This window comes from Pyrus communis, chromosome 3 (genome assembly GCF_041283825.1).
Source record: "Pyrus communis isolate YQ-2024b chromosome 3, ASM4128382v1, whole genome shotgun sequence".
NCBI lineage: Eukaryota > Viridiplantae > Streptophyta > Magnoliopsida > Rosales > Rosaceae > Pyrus > Pyrus communis.
This window is the reverse complement of record NC_142567.1, coordinates 2,202,841-2,230,191: the sequence shown is the minus strand read 5'-3', so window position 1 is coordinate 2,230,191 and position 27,351 is coordinate 2,202,841. Positions and strand designations below refer to the sequence as shown.

Genomic DNA, 27,351 nt, shown 5'->3' with positions numbered 1-27,351 from the left:
GACCGCATACAATCGGTGGCGCCAAAGAATCTCTCCTTGCTACAAGTTTTTACTAATACCAACAAAAGCAAACTTCAACAATGCATAGCAAGAGATCTATACAAAAATGATAGGCTGGTTTTTCAGGGTTGAAGCAATGCATGTTTTGATAATACAATGAACACCAAACAACAACAACAACAAAACCTTACCCCGCTATGTGACGTTGGTTGTATGAATCCTCGAACGTCACTACACTTAGAGGCCAAAAATTATACAACCCACCAAAGGGCACTTTTATCCTGCCACTGCCCAGATGCCATAAAATGCTAAAAAAAAAATGGGAGTGATTGATGAACACTCTTTCGCAGCTTCCGCACAGTTCTCTAAAATCGGGCCATTGATTTATTCAATCCAGTGGCTAGAAAAAAATAGAGGCGTGCAGAAGGTAAAAAGAGGCGTGCATGAATCATTTCCCGAAAAAACCTATATATTTACTCCCAAGTTCTCAGCTAGTCGAAGGAACCAAAAACTGGGTTGCTTTCTAACAAGCGATAAAAACAGTTTTCAACCCTTTGCCAAAATACTTCTGCTACTCTTTCGGTTGGAGACTCTGCTGTTACCAAAAAGCCTCCTGCCTTTACTTCTGTCGGTGTATCGAGATAAGATATCACCTAGCCTGATTTGATAGAATAACCGCCCCCGAAGTACCCCCACCGGATGCGCAGTGAAGAGCCACAACAGGCGTATTGCTCGAGTTGCACTGTGTGGGACTTGTCTGAGAATCGAGTTCAGATTGCTTTATGGATGTTGTGTTCTGAGACTCCTCGGGAGTTAAATTCAAATCAGTAACCTCCGGGGACTTGGCATGTCCACATGTGAGAGCAGTGTCGACTTTTTGAGTGTTGAGCCCATTGCCTTCAAACTCATCTGCAACATTACGAGTGTTGAGCCCGTTGCCTTCAAACCCATCTGCAACTTTATGAGTGTTGAGCCTGTTACCTTCAAGCTCATCTGCTTTCTGGTGAGGCAACAGGGGAGTTGGGTGAAGTACATCACTGGCGACCTCACTAGTTTCGGTCAGAATTTCAGAGCCATAACACTTGATAGATTCTGGATGCTCCTCGACTATCACTGCAGGTGTATGCTGAGTAGAAGGATGGTTACATTCCGCTTCACAAGTCTCAAACATCTTTCCATCCGGACAGGAAATAGATCCTGCAACCTGCACACTTAGAGAATCCTGATGCTTAAGGTCACTTGCCTCATGAGATGCCTCAGTTGTAGTCGCTGAATCATGGCAGACAGTAAATTCATCGGAAACCCTTACTTCAAGTCCTATGTGCTGCTGCTCGGTGGTATTATTTTCAGTAGAGCGGCAAATGGATCCTTCGTCATGAGAATTGTGGCTCCTAACAGAACTACTATGATGTGATGTCAAAGATTTGTTTTCGACTTCAAGCATGATATGCTGGACATGTTGGGTGTCCACTTGCACTGTCCCTACATCAGGAACTGAAGCAGAGCTCTGGTGTTCATTGACCTCCTCAGTTTGTTCATGAATATCACACGTTGGTTGAGGAGGAATCATAATTGTATTGCTTTTCTCCTCTAGATTATCCTGAGAAACACCACACTGATGCTGTGTATAGGATTTAACATCAGTAAGTTCATCATTTGCCTCATTTCCACAGGGTGCAGATGCTTCAATTCCAGACGCAACCAAACGTTTGTCATTAGTATCACATAAAACCTCTTGCTCGAGTTGCTGATGCTCAAGTTCAATGGACCTCACACCTACAAGAGCAAATTCAGCGTAAGTTATACAATAAGAAGATACAACTGACAGAAAGATGTGCCAAACACACGCATGCTCGTCTCTGCTGATTTCATAAATACCTTCAGCGGGAATCATATTTGCTTCTGTTAACTGCTTCGACACTGGCTTCTCTAAGATATCTACACCAGGGAAAACCAATATGTTCATGCTCTTCATCCTCTGCTTGCTTGATTCTTCAAGGGGCTTAAAACCAAAAACAGAAGTCCATGTTTCTCTGAGTTCCGAGATTGCAGGTATAACCAATCTTTCAACATTCAACGAGCTGAGAGCCTAATCATGGATCAGAAAAATGGCACAAAAGAACTAGAAAGTTATGATTCTTTGCAAGATTATGAAAATTCATGATTTTCCTTAATAAGATATCTCCGCATAAAAACAGAGTTTCAAATTTAAGAAGAAACTGACTTGTAAGCAAATGTGAGGACAAGAAAAAAAGCAATGTATTTCTATTTAGCAACGAACATACAGATTCAATTCCAGTTAGAAGCCGACGGCACATTCCTTGACGCCTGTACATATATCGGGTCCCAACAAATGGCATCTCTGCTAAATAGTTCCCATGAATCCTGATCGACCAAGCAGCAACATAGTGTCAGAACATAGAGCAAAAAGCACACAAACTCGTAAAAGCAATTCTACTCGATTAGGATTACAGCAACATGTAACCCAATCACGAGAGGGTTTATGGATAAATAATAAAGAAACAGCAAGGGGAGAGGGTTTTAAAGAATGATCACAACCATTATTTAACAGTAAATCTTCTAGCAATGAGAAGGTGAAAGTATCAGAATTCAAAAACAGACAACAACAACAACAAAGCCTTTTCCCACTAAGTGGGGTCGGCTATATGAACCCTAGAACGCAATTGCGCTCGATTCTGTGTCACGAGACAAAATCTAAAGTTCGAATTCTGATCTTTTGCTTCTAAGAAATTTGCAGGGAGAGGTAAAAGAGCAGAAAATAAATTCTAAGAAAACTAGAATTCCAAACCAGTGCTGACTGCTAATTACTAAAGTTATGGTTGGAAGAAAGACTCCGAGAGACATCCAAAAGTTTTGGCATCATTTACAAAAAACATAGCTATCAAAAGATACAAGGAAAACCAACCTGTACAGCTCAATGTTTCTTTTTTATTTATTGTTCATTTGGCTGAAATGTTCTACAATAAGACTTAGTTTGCAGTCCATGTCAACTATATTTTTCAGAATAACTTGACCACAAGAACTAGAAATTCTGCATTGATTAAATGTGATATGTTTGCAGTAACATACCGGATGGATGCCGCTGATATGATCTCATCACCTCTTTCTAGAATTGCAGTCAAGAAACCACTATAATTCAGTCTACTAAAATTTGACCTGATAATAGAAAATTAAAAAATAAGTAACGGTAAGTCTATTTTTCTACATGTCAAAAAGTCGAAGAGACAATTTGCAATACGTGGAAGGAAAGCTTCTTTCAAACTTGTTTGAATGCAAAAAGTACAGCGACATAGAAGATAAAAGGACAAAGTAAATTACGTAGAGATCTTTACATAAAATTAGATATACACGATTAGAAACAGAAATTGATTTTCATATGGTCAAGCACCAAAAAATTTTCCTAGGTACATAATCCCAACAGCAACCACCTTGAACTCGAAATATCATATATCATGAACATCAGTTATATGTTTGCAGTGACATATTGCACACCGATCGTACTTATTTCAAGACAAAGACATTAAACTATTCCAAACCAATCAAAAGTAGTTTGGCATCCACATAGACACACACACACACACACACACAAAATTGCAGATTAAAGTATGCTTACCCACGATTATACAGAATATTATGAATCAAATTGACTCCACTTCTGTGGTCAACCATAGGTAAAAAACACTCATCCATTAGTAAAAATGCAACAGCCAGCTTGGAATTGCATTCAATTAGCTTTGAATCACAATCATCTATCTGTGGTGTGTCACAAATAGAAATTGAGCTCGTATCAGATCGGTGAATCAGAGTCAATGAAAATCCATCTTCGATTTCTTGCCTCACTCCAAGAAGCATCTGAAGACTCGCAAATAGCTGGTATGACAAAAACATTATTAATTACATACTGACAATACAAAATGGGTAGAGAAATTGATCAAAAGAATTTATATATCTCATCAAACTTAAAACTGAAAATTGAAAACAACTCAGATTTATAAATAAATGAACATTTAAATCTGCATGCATTGTTAAAAATTCCTAAATACCTAAATAATGCTTTGTAAGCATCTCTTAAAAATAGTGTAAGCAATCTTCCTACAACTGAAGCATTAAGAGACAAACTGTCAAATCCTTTAGCCCTTGTTGCATGCAGATCACGAATGCATGCAGCACAATATCATTTTACTACTATAAATAGTACATGAAAATACGAAGGCATGCACCAAAGCCTACACAAATACTGCAATCCAAGCTAACATTACAGCAATGGATCACAAATGTAATACCTCTTGACAATTCTTGCCGCAGAAGGATGGATCATTGGCATCATCATTTACAGCATCCTTTGCCTGAATACAGGATTTGTGATCTAAAAAGAAAACGTTTTCCATGAAATTTTGCCAAATGTACTAAATTTACGTAACCCAGGAAGACGAAAAAGGATAGGAGGAAGAGTTAATACATTTTTCCTCACACAAATGGCAGGTAATTAATGCTGATGCAGCTACATTTTCATTGTCATTGCCATCGGTTTCGCATATATTACCGCCAAACATCCCACAAAATTTGCATGAACAATATACACAATGCCAATCACCTGAGGGGAACTTCTGCAAAAATTAAGAATAGAGTTCTCATCTGCTCTTAAACAAACCAGAAACATAAACATTTTCAGTTTCTAGGCATATCAATCAATTCTTAATTCCATAAATGCTACTGTAGAATAAGTGCAACGTAACGGAAAGTATAAACTTTAGCATTGAAGGCAAAAACAAGTAATTATCCCCTCATAGTATACTAAAGACATTGAAATAGCACTTAATTCCGATAAAAATATCGAATTGGATAGAAAGCAAGCTGTCTTAAGAGCTTTCAGCCTACTCTAAATTAATCTAAATAGCACTTTATCCATGTAGTTAGAACAATTTATAAATTGGCACCATAAACGTACCTTTATCTCTAAACAATTTTGGTGGAATGTTGATGGACAGCCATCACAACAAATCAAGTTCCCACCATCTCCACAGATTCCACATGTATCATCGTTTGGGTCTTCCCTGTTAACACCCACAAAATGGAATCCCCGACGGTCGTATTCATCCTGTTTATTCCATGAGTTAAGCAGGCATTGCAAAAGGGTAGACCCTGAGTCTAGATATATATGTTTAAATGGCTCAGAGTAATCACTTCTGGCATGGGTTACAAACTTTGAAATTGAGATTGTATCTCCACAGCAACCACAATGAATTCCATCTCTAGTAATGTTACCCTCAAGAAGCACCTGTGTCTTTCTCCTGTTCATGTACTTCACCTTCGAATTAAGTGATAGGGTTCCCAAATCAATCATCCAGGCAAGTACTGTTCTTTTCCCGTCATATAGTACATGGCCATCATCATCTGAATCGGCATTCTCAGAGTTCCGAACCAGTAAAGCACATCGCTTTCTACTTTTTGTCTTATATAAACTTCGCCTTCCCTTGCATGCTGCACGTGCTGAATGATCCTTTTCAAGAAGCAAACGTTTCCCTTTGAATGGCCTACCCAATTTCTTTTTCTTTTTCTCTTCGGTAACTCCATCCACTGTATTCCCACCCTTTTTCTTCTTTTGTTTTTTGTTAATTTCACCCTTCTTCCCTTTCTTTTTCCCCACCCTTTTCACGACTTGTATCCTTGCTAGCATGTCGATTTCCTCTGGTGGTATCAAAGTAAATTTGAAGCCAGGCTTACAAAACTTGGAATTATTTTCACCATTTTCACAATGCACTTTAAGAGTTGTGTAAGCCTTGGTGACTGACCAGTGAGTCTGTCCTGCTGGAGTTACGTACACTGCATCCTTGTAATCTTTGCCATTCCTAGGCCTATATTGAATGGTCCAACCTGCACGCATAATTAGATCCACTATCTTATCTCTCACCAACTGTTTTTGCCTACTTCTGGCGCTATCTCCATCCCAACCCTTCTGCTTATTTTTCTGTCCTTTATTTCCCTTCTGTTTCTGTTTCCATTCATTACTTCCTTCTCCATCCTCACTATCCTCAGTCTCCAAATCATTTCCTTTTTTATCCGTTTTAGCTGGAGAAAAGGCCTTCACATCCAGCTCTTTCCCAATAATCCTCCTTTCCAGATATGAACCATTAGTTGTCATATTCGCTTTGATTCTTTCATGTGATCTCAAAACCATATTGCCTTCCTTAGCAAGCTTTCCTTTGAAAGCCACATTAGTCTTCTGCACCTTAAGTGGTCTCTTGTGCTTCAATTTTGACTTCTTTCTCAACCGACCAGCTGACAGATCACTCTCCTCCTTTTCTACCTTCTTAGGTCTCCCACGCTTGCGTTTAAAATTCTTCATCTTCTGTAGCCCAGCACCCAAGCCATGACTTTCTTCCTTTCTCAACCGACCAACTGACAGATCACTCTCTTCCCTTTCTACCTTCTTAGGTCTCCCACGCTTACGTTTCAAATTCATCATCTTCTGTAGCCCAGCACCCGAACCATCACTTTCTTCCTTTCTCAACCGACCAACTGACAGATCACTCTCTTCCTTTTCTACCTTCTTAGGTCTCCCACGCTTGCGTTTAAAATTCTTCATCTTATGTAGCCCAGCACCCGAACCATCACCTTCTTCCTTTCTCAACTGACCAACTGACAGATCACTCTCTTCCTTTTCTACCTTCTTAGGTCTCCCACGCTTGCGTTTCAAATTCTTCATCTTATGTAGCCCAGCACCCGAACCATCACCTTCTTCCTTTTCAACCTTGAGTGGGCTCCCTCTCTTGCCTTTCAACTTCTTCGTAAACCGTTCAACCAACTGATCACCCCCTTCATTATTAACCTTGGAAGATTTCTTGCAAGACCCGTCACTCCCTCTACCATCACTCCCTGCCTTATCACACCCCTCATTCACCACAACTCGTGACCGAAGAACCCTAACTGTAGTTAGCACTTTACTATCCACCTCATCTTCCTTCACCTTTTTTTCCTCAAAAGTATCATCATCAATTTCTTCGCCATTATCACCCCACCTCCTCTTCTTCCCAATCTCACCTACTCCCACATTTTCACTCTGGCCCAACAGATCAGCCCCTTCATCGTTTACCTCACTACATTGCTTGTCAGACCCATCACTTTCTCTACTTCCGGCAACCAGAACACCCTTATCACGCCCTCCATTCACCGCTGACTGTGCCTGCAGAACCCGATCAACAACTTGCACTTTACCATCCACCTCCATTTCCTTCCTCCCTTCATTGTTTACCTCACTACGTTGTTTATGAGACTCGTCATTTTCTCTACCTTCATCAACCAGACCACCATCACTCACTTCCTTATCATACCCTCCACTCACCGCAGACTGTGACCGCAGAACCCGACCAATAGCTTGCACTTTACCATCCACCTCCATTTCCTTCCTCCCCTTGTTGTTAACCTCACTACATTGTTTCTGAGTCCCATCGTTTTCTCTATGTTCCGCAACCAGTTCCCCATCATTCACCTCCTTATCACCCCCTCCATTCGCCGCTGACCGTGATTGCAAAACCCGCCCGAAACTTCGCACTTCACCATCTGCCTCTTTTTCCTTTACTCTCTTTTTATCATCACCAATTTCTTCACCGTTACCAACACACCTCTTCTTCCCACTCTCAGTTGCTCCACCATTTTCATTCCCACCCACATCACCATCTTCTCCACCTTCCCCCACCAATTCTTTCTCAGATTCCTCCGCCCCACCCGAAACCAAATGCCGGGTTTTCTCCCCGCCGGAATCCGAACCTCCCTGCTTCAACTCATCCCCTTTCATCTGAACACCAATTTGCTTATCCCTCTCACCCCTTACCTTCCCAGATCTCAACATCTCTCACAGTACACCCTAATCCCAGAAAACCCACTTCAGCTTTGAACTTAATTACACAAACCCAACAGCTAGAAAGCTTGTCTCTCAAGAACTAACCCTACCCTGTAACCAAAAATTCAAGAAAATATTTATTTAAAAATATATACATACATAGATATATGAAATCAGTGATGTTTTTGAACGTGTACGGACTGACCAGATCACCAACCGCGACAATGGGTTGACGAAGCCCCCAGTCAATGCAAGCAAAGACACCGGAGATATTCTGATGCTTCCCTCACGAGCACGTGCGCGGCACGTCATACAGTAGCTTCAGCGATTCAGCCATGGCGCTTTGTGAAATTGGGGAAGGAATTGAAGGAGTTTAACGGGAGGAAGAGGTAGAGAGAAAGACACAGGAGAGAGAGAGAGTAGGAGTTGTTGATAGAGACAGGGAGCCTTGGGGCTTGCAAGGTTTAAGAGAAAAGCTTTCCCTTGCTTTTTTTTTTTTTTTTTTTTTTTAATTTTATTTTTGCGGGGGATTTTGTGGTTTTCCCTCCATAAATTACATCCCAATTGGAAAATTGCTTTTTTATTTTTTATTTTTCTTTTTTTGGTCACATGGCCCTATGTCCTTTTCTCATAGGACCTTTTTCTATTAATTAATTCATATCTACACGGTCAAAATGTTTTTTTTTTATCTTTAAAAATATCAGAACAAAAAAAAAAAAAAAAAAACATGAGTAGCTTATGAGTCAAACCTTGTCGTTCAAAAGGAGGGATGTTCAATTGTTATTCATGGAGTATTATGTCGTGTATCAATTTACAGAAAATGGTTTTTGGTTCGAAAAGTATTTAAAATGTTAAAGTGCTTTCTGTAAGTTTCTTACAAGCTTCTTATAGGAAGCACTTCAAGCGTTTTTCAAAAATACATTTACATTTTTACTAAGAATTAGTTTAAAAATATTTTCACTAAAAACGTTTAAAATACACTTCTAAACATGCTCTTAATTATCTTTCTTTTGAGTTATGCTCCTTTGTATTGAAGATTTGAAGTAACTTTTGAATTCTTACTATTGGTCAAATTAGATTAAATGGATTTTAGTCTGTTACTATTAGCCTTAAACGTTAATGTTTTTAGCACTTCTTCTTTTCTTCTCTTGATTTTTATTTGATTTATTCAATCTAGAAGTTGTATAAGGCTATCTCCAACCAGAGGATCAGAGGGTCGAAAATAGTCCGAAAATCGTTTCCAACCAAGTGTTAGGCCAGAGGGCTCGTGTAATCTGAGAGGGCCCCATGGAGTCTGAAAGGGCCAAAGGGCTGGCCAGAAAATACATCAATCCTGTCATATATAACCGACATGAATGCTTTTTTTTTTTTTTTGTAAATTCTTAAAAATTCTAATTTTTTTTCCTATAAATACCTAGACTATTCATTCACCATTCCTCACAAAATTTTCACCATTCCTACACCATTAATTTGTAGTTTTTAAATTTATTTGTCGTTTTTTAATTTAAGTCGTAGTTTTAAAATTTAAAGTTGTTGTTGTTTTTAAATTTAAGTTGTTGTAGTTTTTAATTTTAAATAATAGATTATGTTTGGCCCTATGACCTTTGGTTGGAAACGGTTTTTTGTAACAGGGCTAAAACGAGCCCTATGACCGTTTGACCCTTGATTGGAGATGAAGGCAAATATGATAATGTACTGTTGATTAAAATATTAATATCTTGAAGGGCCAGAGAGTTAAAACAAGTCATCTGGGCAGCCTTCAGTTGGAGATAGCCTAAATAAAGAATGATGGAAGGGAGAGAGAAAAGAGAGTGTGCAAATAATAAAACTAACAAAATACATCCATGCATCTACCATGCAAAATAAAAAGGCAACTAGGTCTTCCATTTGAGAATGTTTACGTAGAAAACCCAAGATCGCTTTTATTAGAAACACATTGAATACTCATGCAACATAACACAATTAGGCGTAAATATTTTTAACTTTTTATGTCAAATGTTGTCGGATTGATTTTTTTTAATCCTGTGAAGTACTTTTAGACATGCACGTAATTCCCAAGGTGGACGTTCATGCTCATCAGCATGGAAAAGGATCCTGGGATCTGGGGCATTCCGTAATCATATCCGTTTATCGTATATCGTACGATCAGTTTTCGTTAGGTACTATTTATATTTAATTTTAAATTTTAAATTTTAAATTATTTCTAACCGTACAATATATGATAAACGAATATGATTACAGGATCCCTCAAATCCTCAAGAAAAGAATCTAACGAGAATCTTTTTCCCATCACATAAACATGAGGCATGACATACCGGAGAACTATGTACAATTGTACTAAAGCCAGTAAATAAATGGTGGTGTTATCCATATATTTCTACTTATCTCTCATGTATTTTTTGTTAATTTCTGTTTTTTTTTATCCTTTTGATTCACTGATGCGAAAGTCGAAAATGAAAAAATATGTGAAAGATAAAAAGGGTAGTGTGGCTAGCCCCACCCCTATATAAATCGTGAAGAAAACAAGCTACATTCGTATGGCCTTTTAGTTGAAGCATTACGTTAGGAAGTATTTGTCAATCAATATACTTGAGTTTATTCCAAATTTTTGGGTATTAGCCCCTTTTTGTCATTAAATAATACAAAATTCTAAAGTATCATAATTTATGAATTTCAAACTTTGATGTAACCGACACAACTCACATATATATTGACTATTACGCCATTCCAGTTTTAGGTTCGTATTCCACAAAACGTGTTATGAATTTGATTCTTAACGTTGGTGACTCACGCAATGGTAGTCAAGGAATGCTAAAATGTTTATGTGAGTCTTTCTGGCTCCGAAATAGTGAATTGTAGTGATAGAGTCACCAACTAGTCTCTTTAGAAAAAAAAAAAAAAAAAAAAAAAAAAGGAACTTTAACGAAAAACTCCCGATAATGTTCACTTTAACGAAAAATCAAATTTTTACACTAAAAAGTCAATTATGGTACTATTTACTTTCCTAATTATGCTTTGCCCTTTTGCTTGGTGGGTGACAGAGTCTATTGGTCCACTCCCACGCACTCTCCTAGAAGCTCGCGTATTACAGGACATGATCCAACGGATTTTGGTGAATCGCTGTCGACGCAAACGTAAACAAACTCACAACTCTTCCGGTCAAGTTAGGAACACAACTTTCCAATGTCCTTTGCTCCCTTTTTTTTTATGTTTTTTAGGAAAACTTATGAAAGAGACTTGAATTTTAACGATAAAGACAAACTTTGTGTGAATTAAAGACATTCACATCATGGTTAAGGTAAGTAATCCTTTCTGTTTGGCAGGACATGGGAAGTAAACCTACGAGATTAAGATAAAATGGTACGTGGTTCAATGAAATGGTCATGCCTTTAATTACACAGCAAATTGATAAATGAATGGATTATGGAAAGAAAAATAGTGACACCACTGACATTTTTATTTACTTTAAATCAAAACAAATTAAGCTGCCGATTACGTGATTTAGTCGAATTCGTCATTTTTTTAATATAAAAATATCGATGTACTAAAAAAAAAAAACCGTCAAAAAATAAAAGTTAATAATTGAGAATTGACTGCTCCATCATTCTAATTCATCATTGTTCTTGTATCGAATGTGGATTGCATCGTGAGACTTACAAACCTTTTTATTTCATATGTGATTGTAAACGCAACGAAAGTCATAAACCATGAGTAAATTCAGGTAGAGCAGCTTGATTATCCAGCTTGGTCATGCACTCTCACAAAGAAACAAAACCTGCTGTATTTGGTCCCATCCAAACTCACGTAAGTAAACTTCTAATGTACACCAGCGCAGCTGTTTAGGCACCCTCATAAAGAAGCATGCCCTACTAGTTGGTCAGACACTCTCATAAAGAAACACGGCCCAATGCTTCATCCACGTGAGTACAACTTCCAATGCACACCGACCTAGTAGATCAAGCTACCCAACTAAACATTTCCTCCAAGAGTCGAACATTTACACTATGTTTGGATGAGGGAAATAAACATGGAATTTTGGTAAAAGTCAGAATTTATAAATTAACAGGCACCAATTCTCTTGTTTGGATTTATAAGCATAGAAATTTAAAATTTCCGCATGGAAAAAAAACTTGGAATTTGGGACATCCAAATCCCAAGTTCAAATTCCATGTAAATAGATGTCATTTCTCAATTTCTATGATTGAGAGTTTAAAAATAACAAATTCTGTATTCAATTCCATTGTTCTTTTAGGTTAACCAAACAAGAAAATTTACAAATTCTGGAAAATAAAATCTCGTGATTTCAATTTCCGTCATTTTTAAATTCCTTAGTAATCTTAAATTTCTTCACCCAAACATAGTGTTAGTTCCAAAACTTACTTCAAGTTATGGTGCTAAAATTGAAAACATTGGACACAAAGAATTATATCGACTAGGAGGAACAACTGATCCTATTCGAATTCATTCTCCCCCGTATTCCTAACTTCTCAAATCCATTTTCCGCGTTCCAAGTAAATAAACATGCGAATTGAGAATTGTACGAGTAAAAGTTCAATGTCACTCATAAGTCGAAACATGGTAGGGTGAAGTTTCAAATTTCCTTAATGACTAGTTAGAACATACGTAACACTCCGCAAAACTCACTAAAACATCATAACGTTTTTGATAAAATTAAAACATCCAAAATTTCATGCTTCGCTAACAAAAGGAAATAACAAGATGCAGCAAGGCTGATGACACGGAACCTTCCTGCACCTGCGAACACATACGATCCCAAAACATGCAGAAGCTCATTTCTTCTTTGCCTTGGCAGCATCACCGGCCTTTGTCTGCACATATAACATTTGAAAACGTTAAACCAACTCAAGAAAAGTTCAGGGTAAAACTTCGAGTAGAAAACAATGACAAGGTTCGAGTACCAGTGTTTCCAAGGTCTACCCAGTGCTTAAGGTAAAAACACTATCCCTGACCCTACCACCATCACATTTTACTAACACTAACCAGGACAAAACAATGACAGTATTGTTACCTTCTTAACTCCACGAATCTTCTTGGCTCTGTTCTTCCTTTCCTTGAGTTGTTTCCTTGATTTTTCAACCTTTGTATCTAGTCCATTCTGCACAAGTAGCCAAGTTTGAGAGAGCAATAGACAAACATGTGTGTGTGTGGAACGAGAGAGCAGGAGAGATCTCAAAATTTATAAGGTCCAACAAACGACCTTTCAGAGGCATATGTATTTCATGCCAAACTAATGACTGATTCTTTGAGTGAAAGATGCCTATAAACTGTGAAACTACATAGTATCATAACTTACCAAAAGGAATTGTAAAACACATTATACTCAACAATATGAAGTATGAACACATTCTAAAAACCATGATAGGGAATTGATACTGACTAAATCAGCAGACTTAAACAGACAGATGCACCGCCGCCAACAGTTAACGAATGGCCTCACAGGGATTTTGTATCAAGCTCACATGCGAGAATTGTTATTTTAAGATCATATTTCTCTCTCCTAATCTCTCTCTCTCTCTCTGCCAGTTTCAACCCCAATACCTATTGGATTTGCCCAAATCCAACACAGTAACAGCAAACCGCCAATAACAGATAAGTATAAAGATACATTTAATGCACATTTTGAACAACAATTGAGGTTAAACACACGTATATGCTATATGACAATACTTGCAAGTAACACAATGGGATGGGTGATAGGAAGATAAAGTTACCCTGATCAGCCTGTACTTGGGCTCGTACTTCTTGGCATTCTCTACGGTATCATAAATCAAACCGAAGCCAGTGGACTTCCCCCCTCCAAAATGGGTGCGGAACTTGAATACGAAGATGGAATTTGGGTCCCTAACCTCGTATAACCTCGCAAGTTTCTCCTTCAGCTCTGCCTTCATTATGAAAAAGAAACAGAAACCCATTTCAATCAACACTTCTTTGCACCATTGTTACAATTGTACTTTTCCCATCTCTCCAATGAATTTAATTTCACAATATAACAAAACAAAAAAGAAAAGAGAAGCAATCTACCTACCTTACATAAACATAAAAGCCATAAAAGAAATAGATCTAGTTCAAATACATCAAATAAACAGAATCAAATCCCACTGAAAAAAAAAAACCCGTGATTTAAAATTTCATCATTTCCTATTAGCTAGTGCAATAACATCAAATAAACAGAGCCAAATCCCCATTGAAAGAACCAGAAAGCTCGAGGAAAGAAACCACACCTTTGAGACATTGGGTCGACCAGGATGCAGAACGTCGATGACCTGCATCAACACAAAAACACAGCGTAAAATCAACCAAACAGGCAAAAAAAAAAAAAAAAAAAAAAATACACATCCGCGTAATGTTCTAACTCGTTTTCCTGCATTTTCTAGTTGACCAAACAGGGAAAGTACACTAGTAGAAGATAGAAGACTCACGAATTGCTTTCTGGACAGAAGGCGGTTGGTCATGAACTTCCTCGTACGAATCGTTACTGCCTTGGTATCGGCCATGGTTGTCTGTCTCTTCTCTCTCTCTCTGCGCCTCCGCTCTGTATTCGGATGGGACTGTCTGTGCGAGAGGTTTGCGCGTATGCGGAGGAGGCGGCGATGAGAGGTTTTTAGGGTTTCGGAATTTGACTGTGCAACTTTTATATAGGGGTAGAGCCCATCTTTTGAAATGTTTGGGCCGGCGAATAATCACAAGTCGGGCTTTTTAAGGCCCATAAAATTACAAAAAAAGCCCAGCCCAAGCTTTTTTTTTTTTTTTTTTCCTAATATTAGATTCAAAGTACCAGATGTTTCCGAAACAGAAATTTCATTACCGACCCTCTTCAAATTCTCTGATGGGGAGGCCATCATCCACCATCCACGTCCCCGACAGACGACAGCGTTCCGATCACGAGAACGGGCGATACCCACGGCACTCCGACTCCTCCGGCGACAACCGCTACCAGCGTCGCAGCCCCAGCTACGAAAGCTACGACAATCGCCGCCACCGAAACCCTTCGGGCTCGCCACCAAGACGAAGTCCTAGGGTCAACAGGGGAGGCCCAGACTCTTTGGCCCAGCGTCGGAGCCCCAGTTATGAGGACTACGACCGACGCGACAACCGACGCCACCGAAATCGCTCGGGCACGCCTGATTACCCAAACCCTAGAAGAAGTCCTAGGGCTAATGGGGGGCCGGACTCTTTGCCGAAGAAATTCGGGCGGGGAGGGAATATGGACTGGGGGAGGCGGTCGGAAGCGGAGGAGTCCGACGAGGAGCTGAAGGGGCTGAGCTTCGAGGAATACAGAAGGCTCAAGCGGCAGAAGATGAGGAAATCAGGGAAGTTTTGTATTTGGGAATTGACTCCCAGCCCGCCTAGGGTTGAGAACGATGAGTTCGAATTGGTGGGCAAGGCTGATGAGATTTCGGAACGGTATGGCGAGGAAGAGGAGATGGAATCGAAGGATAAGAAGAAAGAGAAGGAAAAATCTGAGTCCGAATCTGAATCGGATTCGGAGGATTTGAGGTCGAGGAGGAGGAAGAAGAGTTCGGGTTCGAAGCGTAGGAGTAGGAAATCGAAGTATAGTGATAGCGAATCGGAGAGTGAGAGTGAAAGCGATGATGAATCGGATGAAGAGGAGGATCGGAGACAGAGAAAGAAGTCGAAAAGTAGGAGTAAGAGAAGCAGGAGCAGAAGAGAAAGGAGAAGAAAGAGGAAAAGCAGGCGTAGTAGCAGTAGCGAGTCCGATGAGAGCGAAGACAGTGAAAGTGAGGGTTCAGATTTAAAGAAGAAGAAGAAACAGCGAAAGTCTCGCAGTCGGAGTAAGAAGAAAGAGTTGGAAACTGAAATGGAGAGTGAGAAATCGGATTCGGAGGAGAAGGGTTTGGATTCTGAGGTTGATGCTAAGGCTGCTGCTTTAGTGGAAGAGGAGGTGATGAAGGATGAGAGTAATGCGGACGCATTGAAGTTTAAGGAGATTTTCGAGGCTCAGAAGATGCTGTCACTGGACGATGAACCAGTGGTTGGTCCAATGCCGTTGCCTAGAGCTGAAGGGCATATTAGTTATGGTGGGGCTCTTAGGCCTGGTGAAGGTGATGCCATTGCACAATATGTTCAGCAGGGGAAGCGTATTCCGCGGAGAGGAGAAGTGGGTCTTTCGGCTGACGAGATTCAGAAGTTTGAGAACCTGGGGTACGTAATGAGTGGTAGTAGGCACCAGAGAATGAATGCCATTCGTATTAGGAAGGAAAACCAGGTTTACAGTGCTGAGGATAAGCGGGCTTTGGCCATGTTCAACTACGAGGAGAAAGCGAAGCGCGAGCACAAGGTTATGGTGGATTTGCAGCGACTGGTTCAGCGCCATATCGGGCAGGATGTCGGGCCTACTCACGACCCATTTTCAGGGAAGGAAAAAGAGATTGAATTTGCTGATACTTAGTTTCAAGTATGTTTACTTTTACCTGAGATGTTACTTCTTTTTCACTATTTCATGAATTATGTCATGTATGTTACTAGTTGATGTTGAGCAGTATTGAATTGGACGCTTTGTTTTGTTAGCATCTGGTATTTCGGTGCTTAAAGATATTATCTTTTGAATGCATTAGATATCAAATTGTGGAAATCAACCAAGCTAGTGATTGCATTCTCAGTTCTCAATTCCTGCAAAACTCCATTGTTCACTACTGCGAGAAGTTGAATCTAAAGATTCCAAACAGTCACTCTTGTGGTTGATGGTTTTGAGCTTCGGAATGTTGCTTCTTTGTTTTCGTTCCCTTCATCTTGTTGGAGTTTGTTAGATCTAATGTATATAGAAACTGATGACTACTTGCCACGTCTTGTTGGAGTTCTGTATAAATTTTCGTGTGATGGCAGAGAATTTAAATGTTTAGGAAGGAGCTTGTACTTTGCTTTTTGAATTTGATAAGTCGTGCATGAGGAAGAATTGAACTGGGGGGATTTCAGTACTAAAAATGCAATCACTGAACTAGGAGTAGATATCTGTTTAAATTTTTGTTTACTTGTTGAATGAGATGGAGGCAGCCTAGATAGCTCAAAATGTGAGGCATAGATAGGTACTTACAATTACGGACATGTAATAGGTAATATCTGAATCTAAGTAGTTGGTCATATGTATAAGTACTAGCTATTGGATTCCAAGTATCGGTACTTTCAATTAGGGACATTTTATAGGTATATCAGAATATATGTCTCTGGTCATTTGTTTAAGTACTTCCAATTAGGGACATGTAATAGTAATAGTGTTAAGTACATTGTCTTTGAGTGGTGGTTTTTGGTGCATCTTTCTGCTCTAGTATAAACAAGTTTCCATGAAAGTTTGGTTTCAGTGCAAAGAACTGTAAGTTTTTTGCAGCATGGTCTGTTGGAGTTCATATTTTCGAGGCTCAGAAGATGCTGTCACTGGACAATGAACCAGTGGTTGGGCCAATGCCGTTGCGTAGAGCTGAAGGGCATATTAGTTATGGTGGGGCTCTTAGGCCTGGTGAAGGTGATGCCATTGCACAATATGTTCAGCAGGGGAAACTTATTCCGTGGAGAGGAGAAGTGGGTCTTTCGGCTGACGAGATTCAGAAGTTTGAGAATCTTGAGTACGTAATGAGTGGTAGTAGGCACCAGAGAATGAATGCCATTCGTATTAGGAAGGAAAACTAGGTTTACAGTGCTGAGGATAAGCAGGCTTTGGCCATGTTCAACTACGAGGAGAAAGCGGAGCGCGAGCACAAGGTTTTGGCGGATTTGCAGCGACTGGTTCAGCGCCATATTGGGCAGGATGTTGGGCCTACTCACGACCCTTTTTCGGGGAAGGAAAAAGAGATTGAATTTGCTGATACTTAGTTTCATGTATGTTTACTTTTACCTGAGATGTTACTTCTTTTTCGCTATTTCATGAATTATGTCATGTATGTTACTAGTTGATGTTGAGCAGTATTGAATTGGATGCTTTGTTTTGTTTAGCATCTAGTATTTTGGTGCTTAAGGATATTAACTTTTTAATGCATTAGATATCAAATTGTGGAAATCAACCAAGCTAGTGATTGCATTCTCAGTTCTCAATCCCTGCAAAACTCCACTGTTCGCTACTGCGAGAAGTTGAATCTACAGATTCTAAACAGTCACTCTTGTGGTTGATGGTTTTGAGCTTCGGAATGTTGCTTCTTTGTTTTCGTTCCCTTCATCTTGTTGGAGTTTGTTAGATCTAATGTATATAGAAACTGATGACTACTTGCCACGTCTTGTTGGAGTTCTGTGTAGATTTTCATGTGATGGCAGAGAATTTAAATGTTTAGGAAGGAGCTTGTACTTCGCGTTTTGAATTTGATAAGTCGTGCATGAGGAAGAATTGAACTGGGGGGATTTCAGTATTAAAAATGCAATCACTGAACTAGGAGTAGATATCTGTTTAAATTTTTGTTTACTTGTTGAATGAGACGGAGGCAGCCTAGATAGCTCAAAATGTCAGGCATAGATAGGTACTCACAATTACGGACATGTAATAGGTAAGATCAGAATATATGTAGTTGGTCATATGTATAAGTACTAGCTATTGGATTCCAAGTATCGGTACTTTCAATTAGGGACATTTTATAGGTATATCAGAATACATGTGGCTGGTCATTTGTTTAAGTACTTTCAATTAGGGACATGTAATAGTAATAGTGTTAAGTACATTGTCTTTGAGTGGTGGTTTTTGGTGCGTCTTTCTGCTCAACATGGTCTGTTGGAGTTCATAATACACAAGTTTCGATGAAAGTTTGGTTTCAGTGCAAAGAACTGTAACTTTTTTGCAGCATGGTCTGTTGGAGTTCATATTTTCATGGAGCTTACTACGGTTTCTATGCTTTTCTTTCATATAAATTTGACTTTCCGTTGTTTGAATCTTCTTTTATTTTCCCCCTTTTCGTTTGGGTAGTTGAGGGGGAAGTGTTGGTTGGTTTTGACGTTTATGCTGTTTTTACAAGGAAGATGTTTGTGCTGTTTACCTCTTTTTTTTTTTTTTCTTTTTTTCTTCATGTACTTTTTTCAAATGAAAAGAAAATCATATCATATCATATTAGGTTCCTCCTTGAAATTTCTTGCTCTATCAAGAATTCGTGTTGATATGAACCCTGTTTTCAAAAAATAGCTCAGGAACCCGGATTCTTGGCATGTTTTTACATCCGATGCTTTCTTTTTCTCTTGACCATTATGTAATAGGTTTTCACCTGTTTATCTCAAATTGTGTGCAGTTGGAACTTATGGTCCGGCGAATATCAAACCTATCTGAAGTTGGGGAACCCAGAGAATTTAAAAGCCGGAAGCTCACTGTTGGAATCACATGTTTCTTGCGTGACAAGCATCGTTCCTACAGCATCGGATGGACACAGTTTCGAGCATTCCAACTTGGACTTCAATGATGGACAAAACACACACTCACCGTTCCTGTATAGCATTAAAGCCTTAATGTAACAATGTTGATGTGAGCAAATTTGGAAACAACACCTCTGTATTTAAACGACACCGGAGACTTTTACGAATGCACAAGTGTGCAGTCGGATTTCTTTGACGGTTTGTACTCCTAATTTTCCGGTTGAATCGAAGGTGACTAAGATTTGTGTATGTAACTTTGCTTGGATGCTCATGAATCGTGATGTGGTCAATAGGTTAAAGAAAAATACAATCTATTTGGGGTCATGACACAACTGGAATTGCAGGATATTTTTTCGGTTACATGTTTCACGTTTCGAACCTTGGACCTAGCCGACATCTACCGTCACCCAACTCGTTCTCGCCAATAGGGTTACATTTTTTAGAGTTTTAACGAAAAGTTTATGGTACTGTTCATTCTAATGAAAAATCACATTTTTACACTAAAAAGAAATTCTAGTATTATTTATTTTATTATTTATTTTGTCCTTATTGTTAAAACTTAAAATTTTTAAGTTATTTTCATTAATTTTCTTTATATTTTTTCTCCTTCCTCTCTTTCGCAACTCTGCGTCAGCAAATTACAAATATGCACCGCAATCTAGTCACAGGACGCGATGCTTGGGGTTTCCAAACCCAAACCTGAATCGTCGAGTTCGGATCCAAAACCCCGTCTTTAGAAATCAGAACTGGATGCATGCAGCTGGGATCTCAAAGGTGGATGCACATTCATTGTACCAGTAAAGGTAAAAAAAAAGGTACTAAATTGCCTTGATTACATACAGTAAGTCCTTAATTCCCTTTCATCACGCATGCTCCAGAGAAAGAAAGAGAGAAAGATACAGAGAGGGAGAATGATAACTTTTTTCATAAAAATTGCTGCTCTCTTAAGTAAGATAGAAAAATGAGTGCATACAACATCTTAATGATTTTCTGTTAAGCTTGAATGGTCTATCATTTTTGTACGAACTTCTTTGTAGGTCCATCCCTAATTTAGGAGAGATTTTTAGGGTGCCAAGAACAAGGCCTGAAACACTACATGTAATAATACAATTAGTTAGAAACTTAAAGAATTTCCGACCAATTGTATTATGACAACATTTGGTGTTACGGGCCCTGTTCTAGCCACTAAAAAATTTCTTCTAATATAGACTTATATAGACTATGTTAGGCCAATCAGTTAGTTCAAGGTGGGGCAAACCCTTCACCAAGTCATCAACAAACCCTTTCATTTTCATATTTATGTCAGATAACGACATTCAAATACCGTCATCGTGTTACTGTGAGTTGAATATGAAATCTCCTTTAACTAACCAGAAACTGAATTTCTTTAAACTTATTGGTCAAGTGACGCGTTACTGACACCATACCATATCATCAGCCCATCTTTTAATAGAACATGTGTCATGACTCAAGAAGGGGCGTCAAGCCTCTCAAATGTATGAGTAAATCATCATAACTGTTGGTGCTACAATTTATTGTGTTAAACCAAGTTAATCACTGCCACAACATCCATAATTATTATGATTATCAAATGGACCTCTTCATTTCCTACCAACCAAAATGCCTACCAAAAAGAGGAAAAAAAAAAAAAAAAAAAAAAAAAAAGGAAGGAGTTGAGTGGACTGTGTAATCCTTGGCTTAGATTTCTACCCAAATAGCAAATGATAACTATGGGTCTAAATTAAAATAGAGTTTTAACGAAACACTTTCGATACTGTTTATTTTTACAAAAAATGGCATTTTTACTCCAAAAAATCATTCCTGGAACTATTCACTTACAACACCTTTTATCCTTTTGATTAAAACTTAAAATTTTCATGCTCTTTTTATTAATGTTCCTAAATTAAAATAGGCAGTTTTGGCACCGCAATAGGGAAGGCTTGGACTCCTATGACAACTAATAGACCCTTCATTTTCCTCCCCCATAGCGCTCGTAAGTCGGCATCCGGTATTCTTATGAAACACTAAATTATGGAGAGATTGGTACGTAGCATACTATGACGAGATATATGAAAAGTGCTACAAAAATGTAGAGATGTAGGATTCGTTTGGAAGTACTTTTAAAATAACTGAAAGTGTTTTTTTGTGAAAATGTTTTTAGAACCAATTCTTAAGTAAAATACATAAGTGATTCTGGAAAAACAATTCAAGTGCTTTTGAAACCAAAAACATTTTATCTAAAAACTCTTTAAGTTATCTTAGAAGCACTTTCAAACGAGCTCATATTGTTGTTGACACCTAGATCCATACTCAAGATACATAAAGAATTGTGCACACAACGGGAAATAAGAATAAATTGTAAAACTAGAATAAAATAGCCTATGGTTATGCTTTTTACTATTTGAAATCATTGATGGTGAGAACAAATTGAAACCAAATAATTAAAACTAGCCTTCATGAACGTGGTCACGCGCGTGCAGAAGACATTTTTTGAATCACGGTATGCTAAGCACGACTTACACGTTTTAAATGTATTTGTATGCGTAAATTGACAAAATAAAAGTTAAATATTTGAAGTAAATGAAGGACATGGATCCTCTCCAGATCCAATTGTCCTAATCCTAAGGATTCATCAATCCGGACCTTTGAAATTTAATCTAATGAACACAAACAAGAGCCCACTTTAAAAGTTATAATAACTTTAGTCATTGGATTAAATTTCAATGGTCCGGATTGATGGATCCCTAGGATTAAAACAATTAGATCCGGAGAGGATCTATGTCTGTAAATGAATAATCTTAGATCATGTTAGAAGAAACCCCTCGTAAACCAATTAAAACAGCTGAATTCATATAATAAAATCGGTCTTTATAGAATTTGCATTAAGAATAGAGAAAATAATATTTAATAAATAATTGATTGATTCACATTATTGCTAGCCTATTGTGAGGCTAAGCACACACCCTCCCACTTAGGGTAGATAATATCGTTTGTTAAAAAAAAAAAAAAAATTCATTTGACAACTAATTTAATCACATTATTATCTACGTGCGAAACACTTTTTTTATAACAGGCATTTAATAAACAATTGATTGAATCATATTACTACTAGCCAATTGTGAGACTAAGCCCACCCATTCCACCTCGTTTATTTGAAGAAAAAAAAAAAACAATCATTTGACAACTAATTTAATCACATTATTATCCGCGTGCGAAAGACCTTTTTTTTATAACCGGCATTACACGTCTCTTAAGATGTTTTGAACATGTTTAAAAATAAAGAAAATAATATTTAATAAACAACTGATTAAATCACATTATTGCTAGTTCATTGTGAGACTAAGCCCACCCCCTCTCCCTTAGTGTAGATAATATCGTTTGTTAAAAAAAATCATTTGACAACTAATTTAATCTCATTATTATTCGTGTGCGAAAGATTTTTTTATAATCGGCATTACACGCTTTTTCAGATGTTTTGAATGTGTTTAAAATAGAGAAAATAATATTTAATAAACAACTGATTGAATCACATTATTGCTATCTCATTGTAAGGTTAAGCCCATGCCACTCCCCCTTAGTGTAGATAATATCATTTGTTAAAAAAAAAAAACAATCATTTGACAACTAATTTAATCACATTATTATTTGCGTGCGAATGACCTTTTTATAACAGGCATTACACGCCTCGTAAGATGTTTTGAACATGTAAAAAAAAAACAATCATTTGACAACTAATTTAATCACATTATTATCCGCATGCGAATGACCTTTTTTTATAACCGACATTACACCCCTCTTAAAACTTTTTGAACATGTTTAAAAATAGAGAAATTGAATCACATTATTGCTAACCTATTGTGAGTTACTAACTATAAAAAAAAAAAAAAAAAAACACACACACACACACACACAAATTATTATTAAAAAAAAACTACTATTAAAATGACTAAAATGCCCCTGCATTATTTGATACATTATTTTGGGATGCCTTTGAAGTTTTTTATTTTGGGGGCATTTTTGTCCAACTAATTTTTGTTGAAGCTTGGTGACACCAAAACACCATTCACCTTTTCTTCTCTCTTTATATATAACTAGCCTTTATGCACGCATTCACGAGCGTGAAAAGACATTTTTTGAATCACGGTGCGTTACGCATGACTTACATATTTTAAATGTATTTATATGCGTAAATTGACAAAAGAAAAGTCAAATATTTGAAGTAAGTGAATAATTTTAGATTATACCAGAAGAAACTCCTCATAAACCAATTAAAGCAGCTGAATTCACATAATAAAGCCGGTTTCTATAGAATTTACATTAAGAATAGAGAAAATAATATTTAATAAACAATTAATTGAATCATATTATTTCTAGCTCATTATGAGACTAAGCCCACCTCTATCCCCTTAGTATAAATAATATCGTTTGTTAAAAAATAATAATAATAATAATAATAATTTGACAATTAATTTAAACACATTAATATTTGCATGTGAAATACCTTTTTTATAAAGAAAATAATATTTAATAAACAACTGATTGAATCACATTATTGCTAGCCCGTTGTGAGGCTAAGCCCATCTCATTTCCCTTGGTGTAGATAATATAGTTTGTTAAAAAAAAAAATAGTCATTTGACAACTTATTTAATCACATTATTATCCGCGTCCGAAAGATTTTTTTTTTTATAATCAGCATTACACGCCTCTTAAAATGTTTAAACACAATATTCATGATTTTTCTTATTTTTTATTATATTTTTTTCCCTTCACATAGGCACCGTTAACTTTCACTTATCTTTCCATTTTTTTATTCTTTTCTCTCTTCCCACTTATATTTATATTATATTTTATAATAACCAAATTACCAAGTTACCCATGTATTATTTGATATATTATATTAGGCTCCTTTTGATTTTTTTGGTTGAGGGACAATTTCGTCCTATTATTTTTTGTCGAAACCGTGACCAAAAAGTGGGGCTCTGGCTTTATATATTATAGAATAGATAGATGTTAGGCATAACTAATTCATCACATCAAGTTAAGCATGTAAATATCTCATTATGTTGTCTCTTCCTTTTTTTTTTCACTTTAACAAAACAACTTTTGATTTTGCTGTATCTCTGCTAAAGAAACTTTCTTTGTCTCACTTGACAAAGATGACAACCAATTTGCCCTCTATAGTCAAATCCCTTAACTTTTTCGTTAAATTAAGAGTTATTTTCATCTATTAATGGAGAAAGCCAACAAAAAAGTATGATAATTCATACGATAGATTGAAAATTGACACATTTTTAAAGATTACGAGATTCGTAACCAAATTAAAAGTTGTGAACATAGACTAAAACAAAATCATAAGGTTGTGAGGCATTGCTGAATTTATCCCCCTAACAACTCCATGTTGACGAAAATTTCTAAGTGTTGGTGTGTTTGTTATTCAAACTTGAAAACAACGAAGTGAACACGCTACTCTAAGTCAAGTTTGTGTTTCGAGTATTTGTTGTTTGTATTTTCAACTCCAAAAACCAACAAGATCCTCTTTGGATCATTTTGGTGAGGATACTAGAGATTCGTGAATCGTATATGTTCATCGTACATCGTGCGGTCAGTTTTTATCAAGTACTGTTTGTGTTTAATTTTGAATAAAAATATTTAAAATAATTTCTGACCGCATAATATACGATGAACAGACAAGATTGATAGATCCGACAAGGATCCGAATTCCTTCAAAAATGCAATGCATGTGTAAAGTCAGTTAAAGGGAGGAGGGTAGGGGTCCCATTCATGATTCTTTCAATTATGGACAAAGAAAGAAAACAGTGCCCAATTGCCCATTAACGAAAAAGACCCTTTTTCTTTGGTCATTTATGCAAACCCAACCTTTTCCCAGCAAAATCCAAACCCTTTTGCACCCCCTTTCTTTTTCCATTTTTCTCTCTCTAATCTCTCCCCATGTGATTTCATCTCTCTCTCTATCAATTCAGTTTTTCAAATTCTTATCGAAATTCTGGGTCTTTTTCTGGACCTCAAAAGGCAAAATCCCAGAGGAAAAAATGGAGCTTTCTGAAGCTAAGCTGCAAGTTGGAAAATTTGAATGATGGGCGCTTAGGTTCATATCAAATTTGAATTTTCTGAGGTAGGTGTCCTTTTCTCTTCGCAACCCAATTTTCTGCTGCCTGCATTCCTTCATTTCACCTCAAGTTGCATGCATTCAGACTCGGTTGTAGTGGCGGACAAATTGTTCTTGCCAACCAGCGTAGGAATCATTTTCTCTGTGTAACCCAGTTTTCTGCCGGCTGCATTCTTTCTTTTCACCTCAAATTATTGGCAGAACTCGAAAGAATCAGAAAGAAATCAGCCATCTTTGTTTACTCGACAAAAGCGAGATTCTAAACAGCTTTAGTTTACCGGGAGGGAGGTTGTACTGGGTGCAAAAGAGCAGACACGCTACCTGGCGAACTGGCATAACATACGTCTGCAAGTTTTCATCTTTTTGTTGATTGATGCTTACGATGAGGGACTTCCCTTCTTGTTTTGGTGAAAATGGGGTTCAAATTGCAGATTTTTCGTCATCATCTTCCTCGTCGAGAGCCACAAAAACTGCCCAGAACTTGGTATCCTGCGTCTACCAATGCAAATTAAAGAGCAGATTGTGTTTGATCACTGTGACATGGACCAAGAATCTGATGGGGCAAAGCCTCGCCATCGAAATCGATGATGCAGCCGGTCATTGCCTCTGCAGAGTTGAGATTAAGCCATGGATTTTCTCCAAGAGGAAAGGGTTGAAGAATTTGGAGGTGGACTCTACGAAAATCGACATCTTTTGGGATTTAACAAATGCCAAATTTGGTTCAGGACCTGAGCCATTGGAGAAGTTTTATCTAGCTCTTATGTTTGATCAAGAAATGGTTCTGTTTCTTGGGGACTTGAGGAGGGAGGATTTCAAAAGCCCTGCTGAGTCCAATTCCAAGTTCAAATCCAAATCCAAAGCCGAATTCGTAGCGAAAAGAGAGCACATTTTTGGGAAAAAATTTTATGGAGCAAAGGCACAGTTTTGTGATTTGGGCAAAATCCATGATTTGAAAATTGAGTGTGAAACTGCCGGGGGCCTCCATGAGCCATATCTTGTAATCAGCATTGACAGCAAGACTGTGTTGCAGGTACATTTTCAAAATTAGGGTTCAGTCAATCAACACTATTTCGTATGTTACAAATAAATTAAATGTGTTCTAAAATCATAATTGTGTTGAAAATAAAACATTTACGCACAAAAACCCGAGTTATGAAAATATTTATTGACCTAAACCAAATTTCCTGATGCAGGTAAAGAGGTTGAACTGGAAGTTTAGAGGCAATCACACAATTGTGGTAGATGGGATGAAAGTTGAGGTGTTTTGGGATGTGCACAATTGGCTGTTTGGGAATCCGATGGGAGATGCAGTTTTCATGTTCCAAACTTGCATCAATGTTGCAGCAGATGAAAGCAAGAAGTTATGGACTGGTTTGCCAGTTCTGGATCCTTCTGTGTTGAGTTGGTCATCCTCCTCTCAGGAGTTGAGAGATAATCAGTTGCAGGATTTTGGGTTCTCACTGATCTTGCATGCTTGGAAGAATGAATAGAAGTTATGTTTTATTTATTTATTTATTTGGGGTTTTACATATACTTGAAATGCAAGTTAAGTTTTTTGTGTTGCTCTCTTGTTTTATATCAACATAATTCAAGGGTAGTGATTTTCACTCCCGTTTTCTTTTCTTGCATTGTTCTTTTTATTTTCGTTATTGATTTATGCATTTTTCAATAGGTGTACCAAAATTCGGTGTCTATAAATATGAAAACTAATTAATCATAACATCTCATATGCTCATGTGTGAATGACGAGAGATTTTTCGTTATTGACACATTACATGTCATAATACAAGTGGTTAGACACTTGAAAAAACAAAATTTCAAACCACTTGTATTATAACATTTAGTATGTCAGGCTGTGTATTAATTATAAAGGTTTTTTGTTCAATTTGGCAACTGATGGCATGATTGTTTGTTTTACATGTGACTGCATGGTTCTTTTATTTCATGAAGCAAAATTTGCACTATAATTGTGGATGCAAATTTCTTCCTCTTTATTCTTGGATA

The 27,351-nt window shown here is 37.5% G+C and overlaps 5 protein-coding genes across 7 annotated transcripts; 3 read left to right on the top strand and 2 right to left on the bottom strand.

Annotated features, from left to right (window-relative positions):
- Positions 1-73: 73 nt before the first annotated feature.
- On the bottom strand, positions 74-8,382 carry LOC137715765 (uncharacterized). Of its 2 annotated transcripts, none has more exons than XM_068455109.2 (9): positions 8,067-8,382; positions 4,970-7,972; positions 4,481-4,628; positions 4,305-4,387; positions 3,635-3,891; positions 3,091-3,177; positions 2,286-2,385; positions 1,879-2,089; positions 74-1,776 (listed from the first exon to the last, which is right to left on the bottom strand). In XM_068455109.2, the coding sequence occupies exons 2-9, from the start codon at positions 7,868-7,870 to the stop codon at positions 650-652; spliced, it is 4,914 nt and encodes a 1,637-aa protein (XP_068311210.2). In that variant the 5' UTR covers positions 7,871-7,972; positions 8,067-8,382; the 3' UTR covers positions 74-649. The 2 variants fall into 2 exon arrangements, with proteins under 2 accessions (XP_068311210.2, XP_088546698.1); XM_088690572.1 differs by having other exon boundaries at positions 8,063-8,295.
- Positions 8,383-12,396: 4,014 nt separating this feature from the next.
- Positions 12,397-14,497, bottom strand: LOC137715469 (small ribosomal subunit protein eS24z). Its single transcript, XM_068454810.2, has 5 exons — positions 14,302-14,497; positions 14,104-14,145; positions 13,594-13,764; positions 12,891-12,977; positions 12,397-12,690 (listed from the first exon to the last, which is right to left on the bottom strand). The coding sequence occupies exons 1-5, from the start codon at positions 14,374-14,376 to the stop codon at positions 12,652-12,654; spliced, it is 414 nt and encodes a 137-aa protein (XP_068310911.1). The 5' UTR covers positions 14,377-14,497; the 3' UTR covers positions 12,397-12,651.
- Positions 14,498-14,660: 163 nt separating this feature from the next.
- Positions 14,661-19,468, top strand: LOC137715963 (uncharacterized). Of its 2 annotated transcripts, XR_015960444.1 has the most exons (3): positions 14,661-16,298; positions 16,459-17,713; positions 19,099-19,468. XR_015960444.1 is itself a non-coding variant. In XM_068455332.2 (2 exons), exon 1 carries the CDS (start codon positions 14,661-14,663, stop codon positions 16,290-16,292), a length of 1,632 nt encoding a protein of 543 aa, XP_068311433.2. In that variant the 3' UTR covers positions 16,293-16,298; positions 19,099-19,468. The 2 variants fall into 2 exon arrangements, 1 of the variants encoding a protein (XP_068311433.2); XM_068455332.2 differs by lacking the exon at positions 16,459-17,713.
- LOC137714640 (uncharacterized) lies at positions 17,264-17,707 on the top strand. Its single transcript, XM_088690193.1, has 2 exons — positions 17,264-17,464; positions 17,549-17,707. Exons 1-2 carry the CDS (start codon positions 17,264-17,266, stop codon positions 17,705-17,707), a joined length of 360 nt encoding a protein of 119 aa, XP_088546319.1.
- A 5,594-nt stretch (positions 19,469-25,062) lies between the features above and the next one.
- LOC137716311 (uncharacterized) lies at positions 25,063-26,969 on the top strand. The gene is made up of 2 exons (XM_068455750.2): positions 25,063-26,377; positions 26,541-26,969. Exons 1-2 carry the CDS (start codon positions 25,721-25,723, stop codon positions 26,835-26,837), a joined length of 954 nt encoding a protein of 317 aa, XP_068311851.2. The 5' UTR covers positions 25,063-25,720; the 3' UTR covers positions 26,838-26,969.
- Positions 26,970-27,351: the final 382 nt, after the last annotated feature.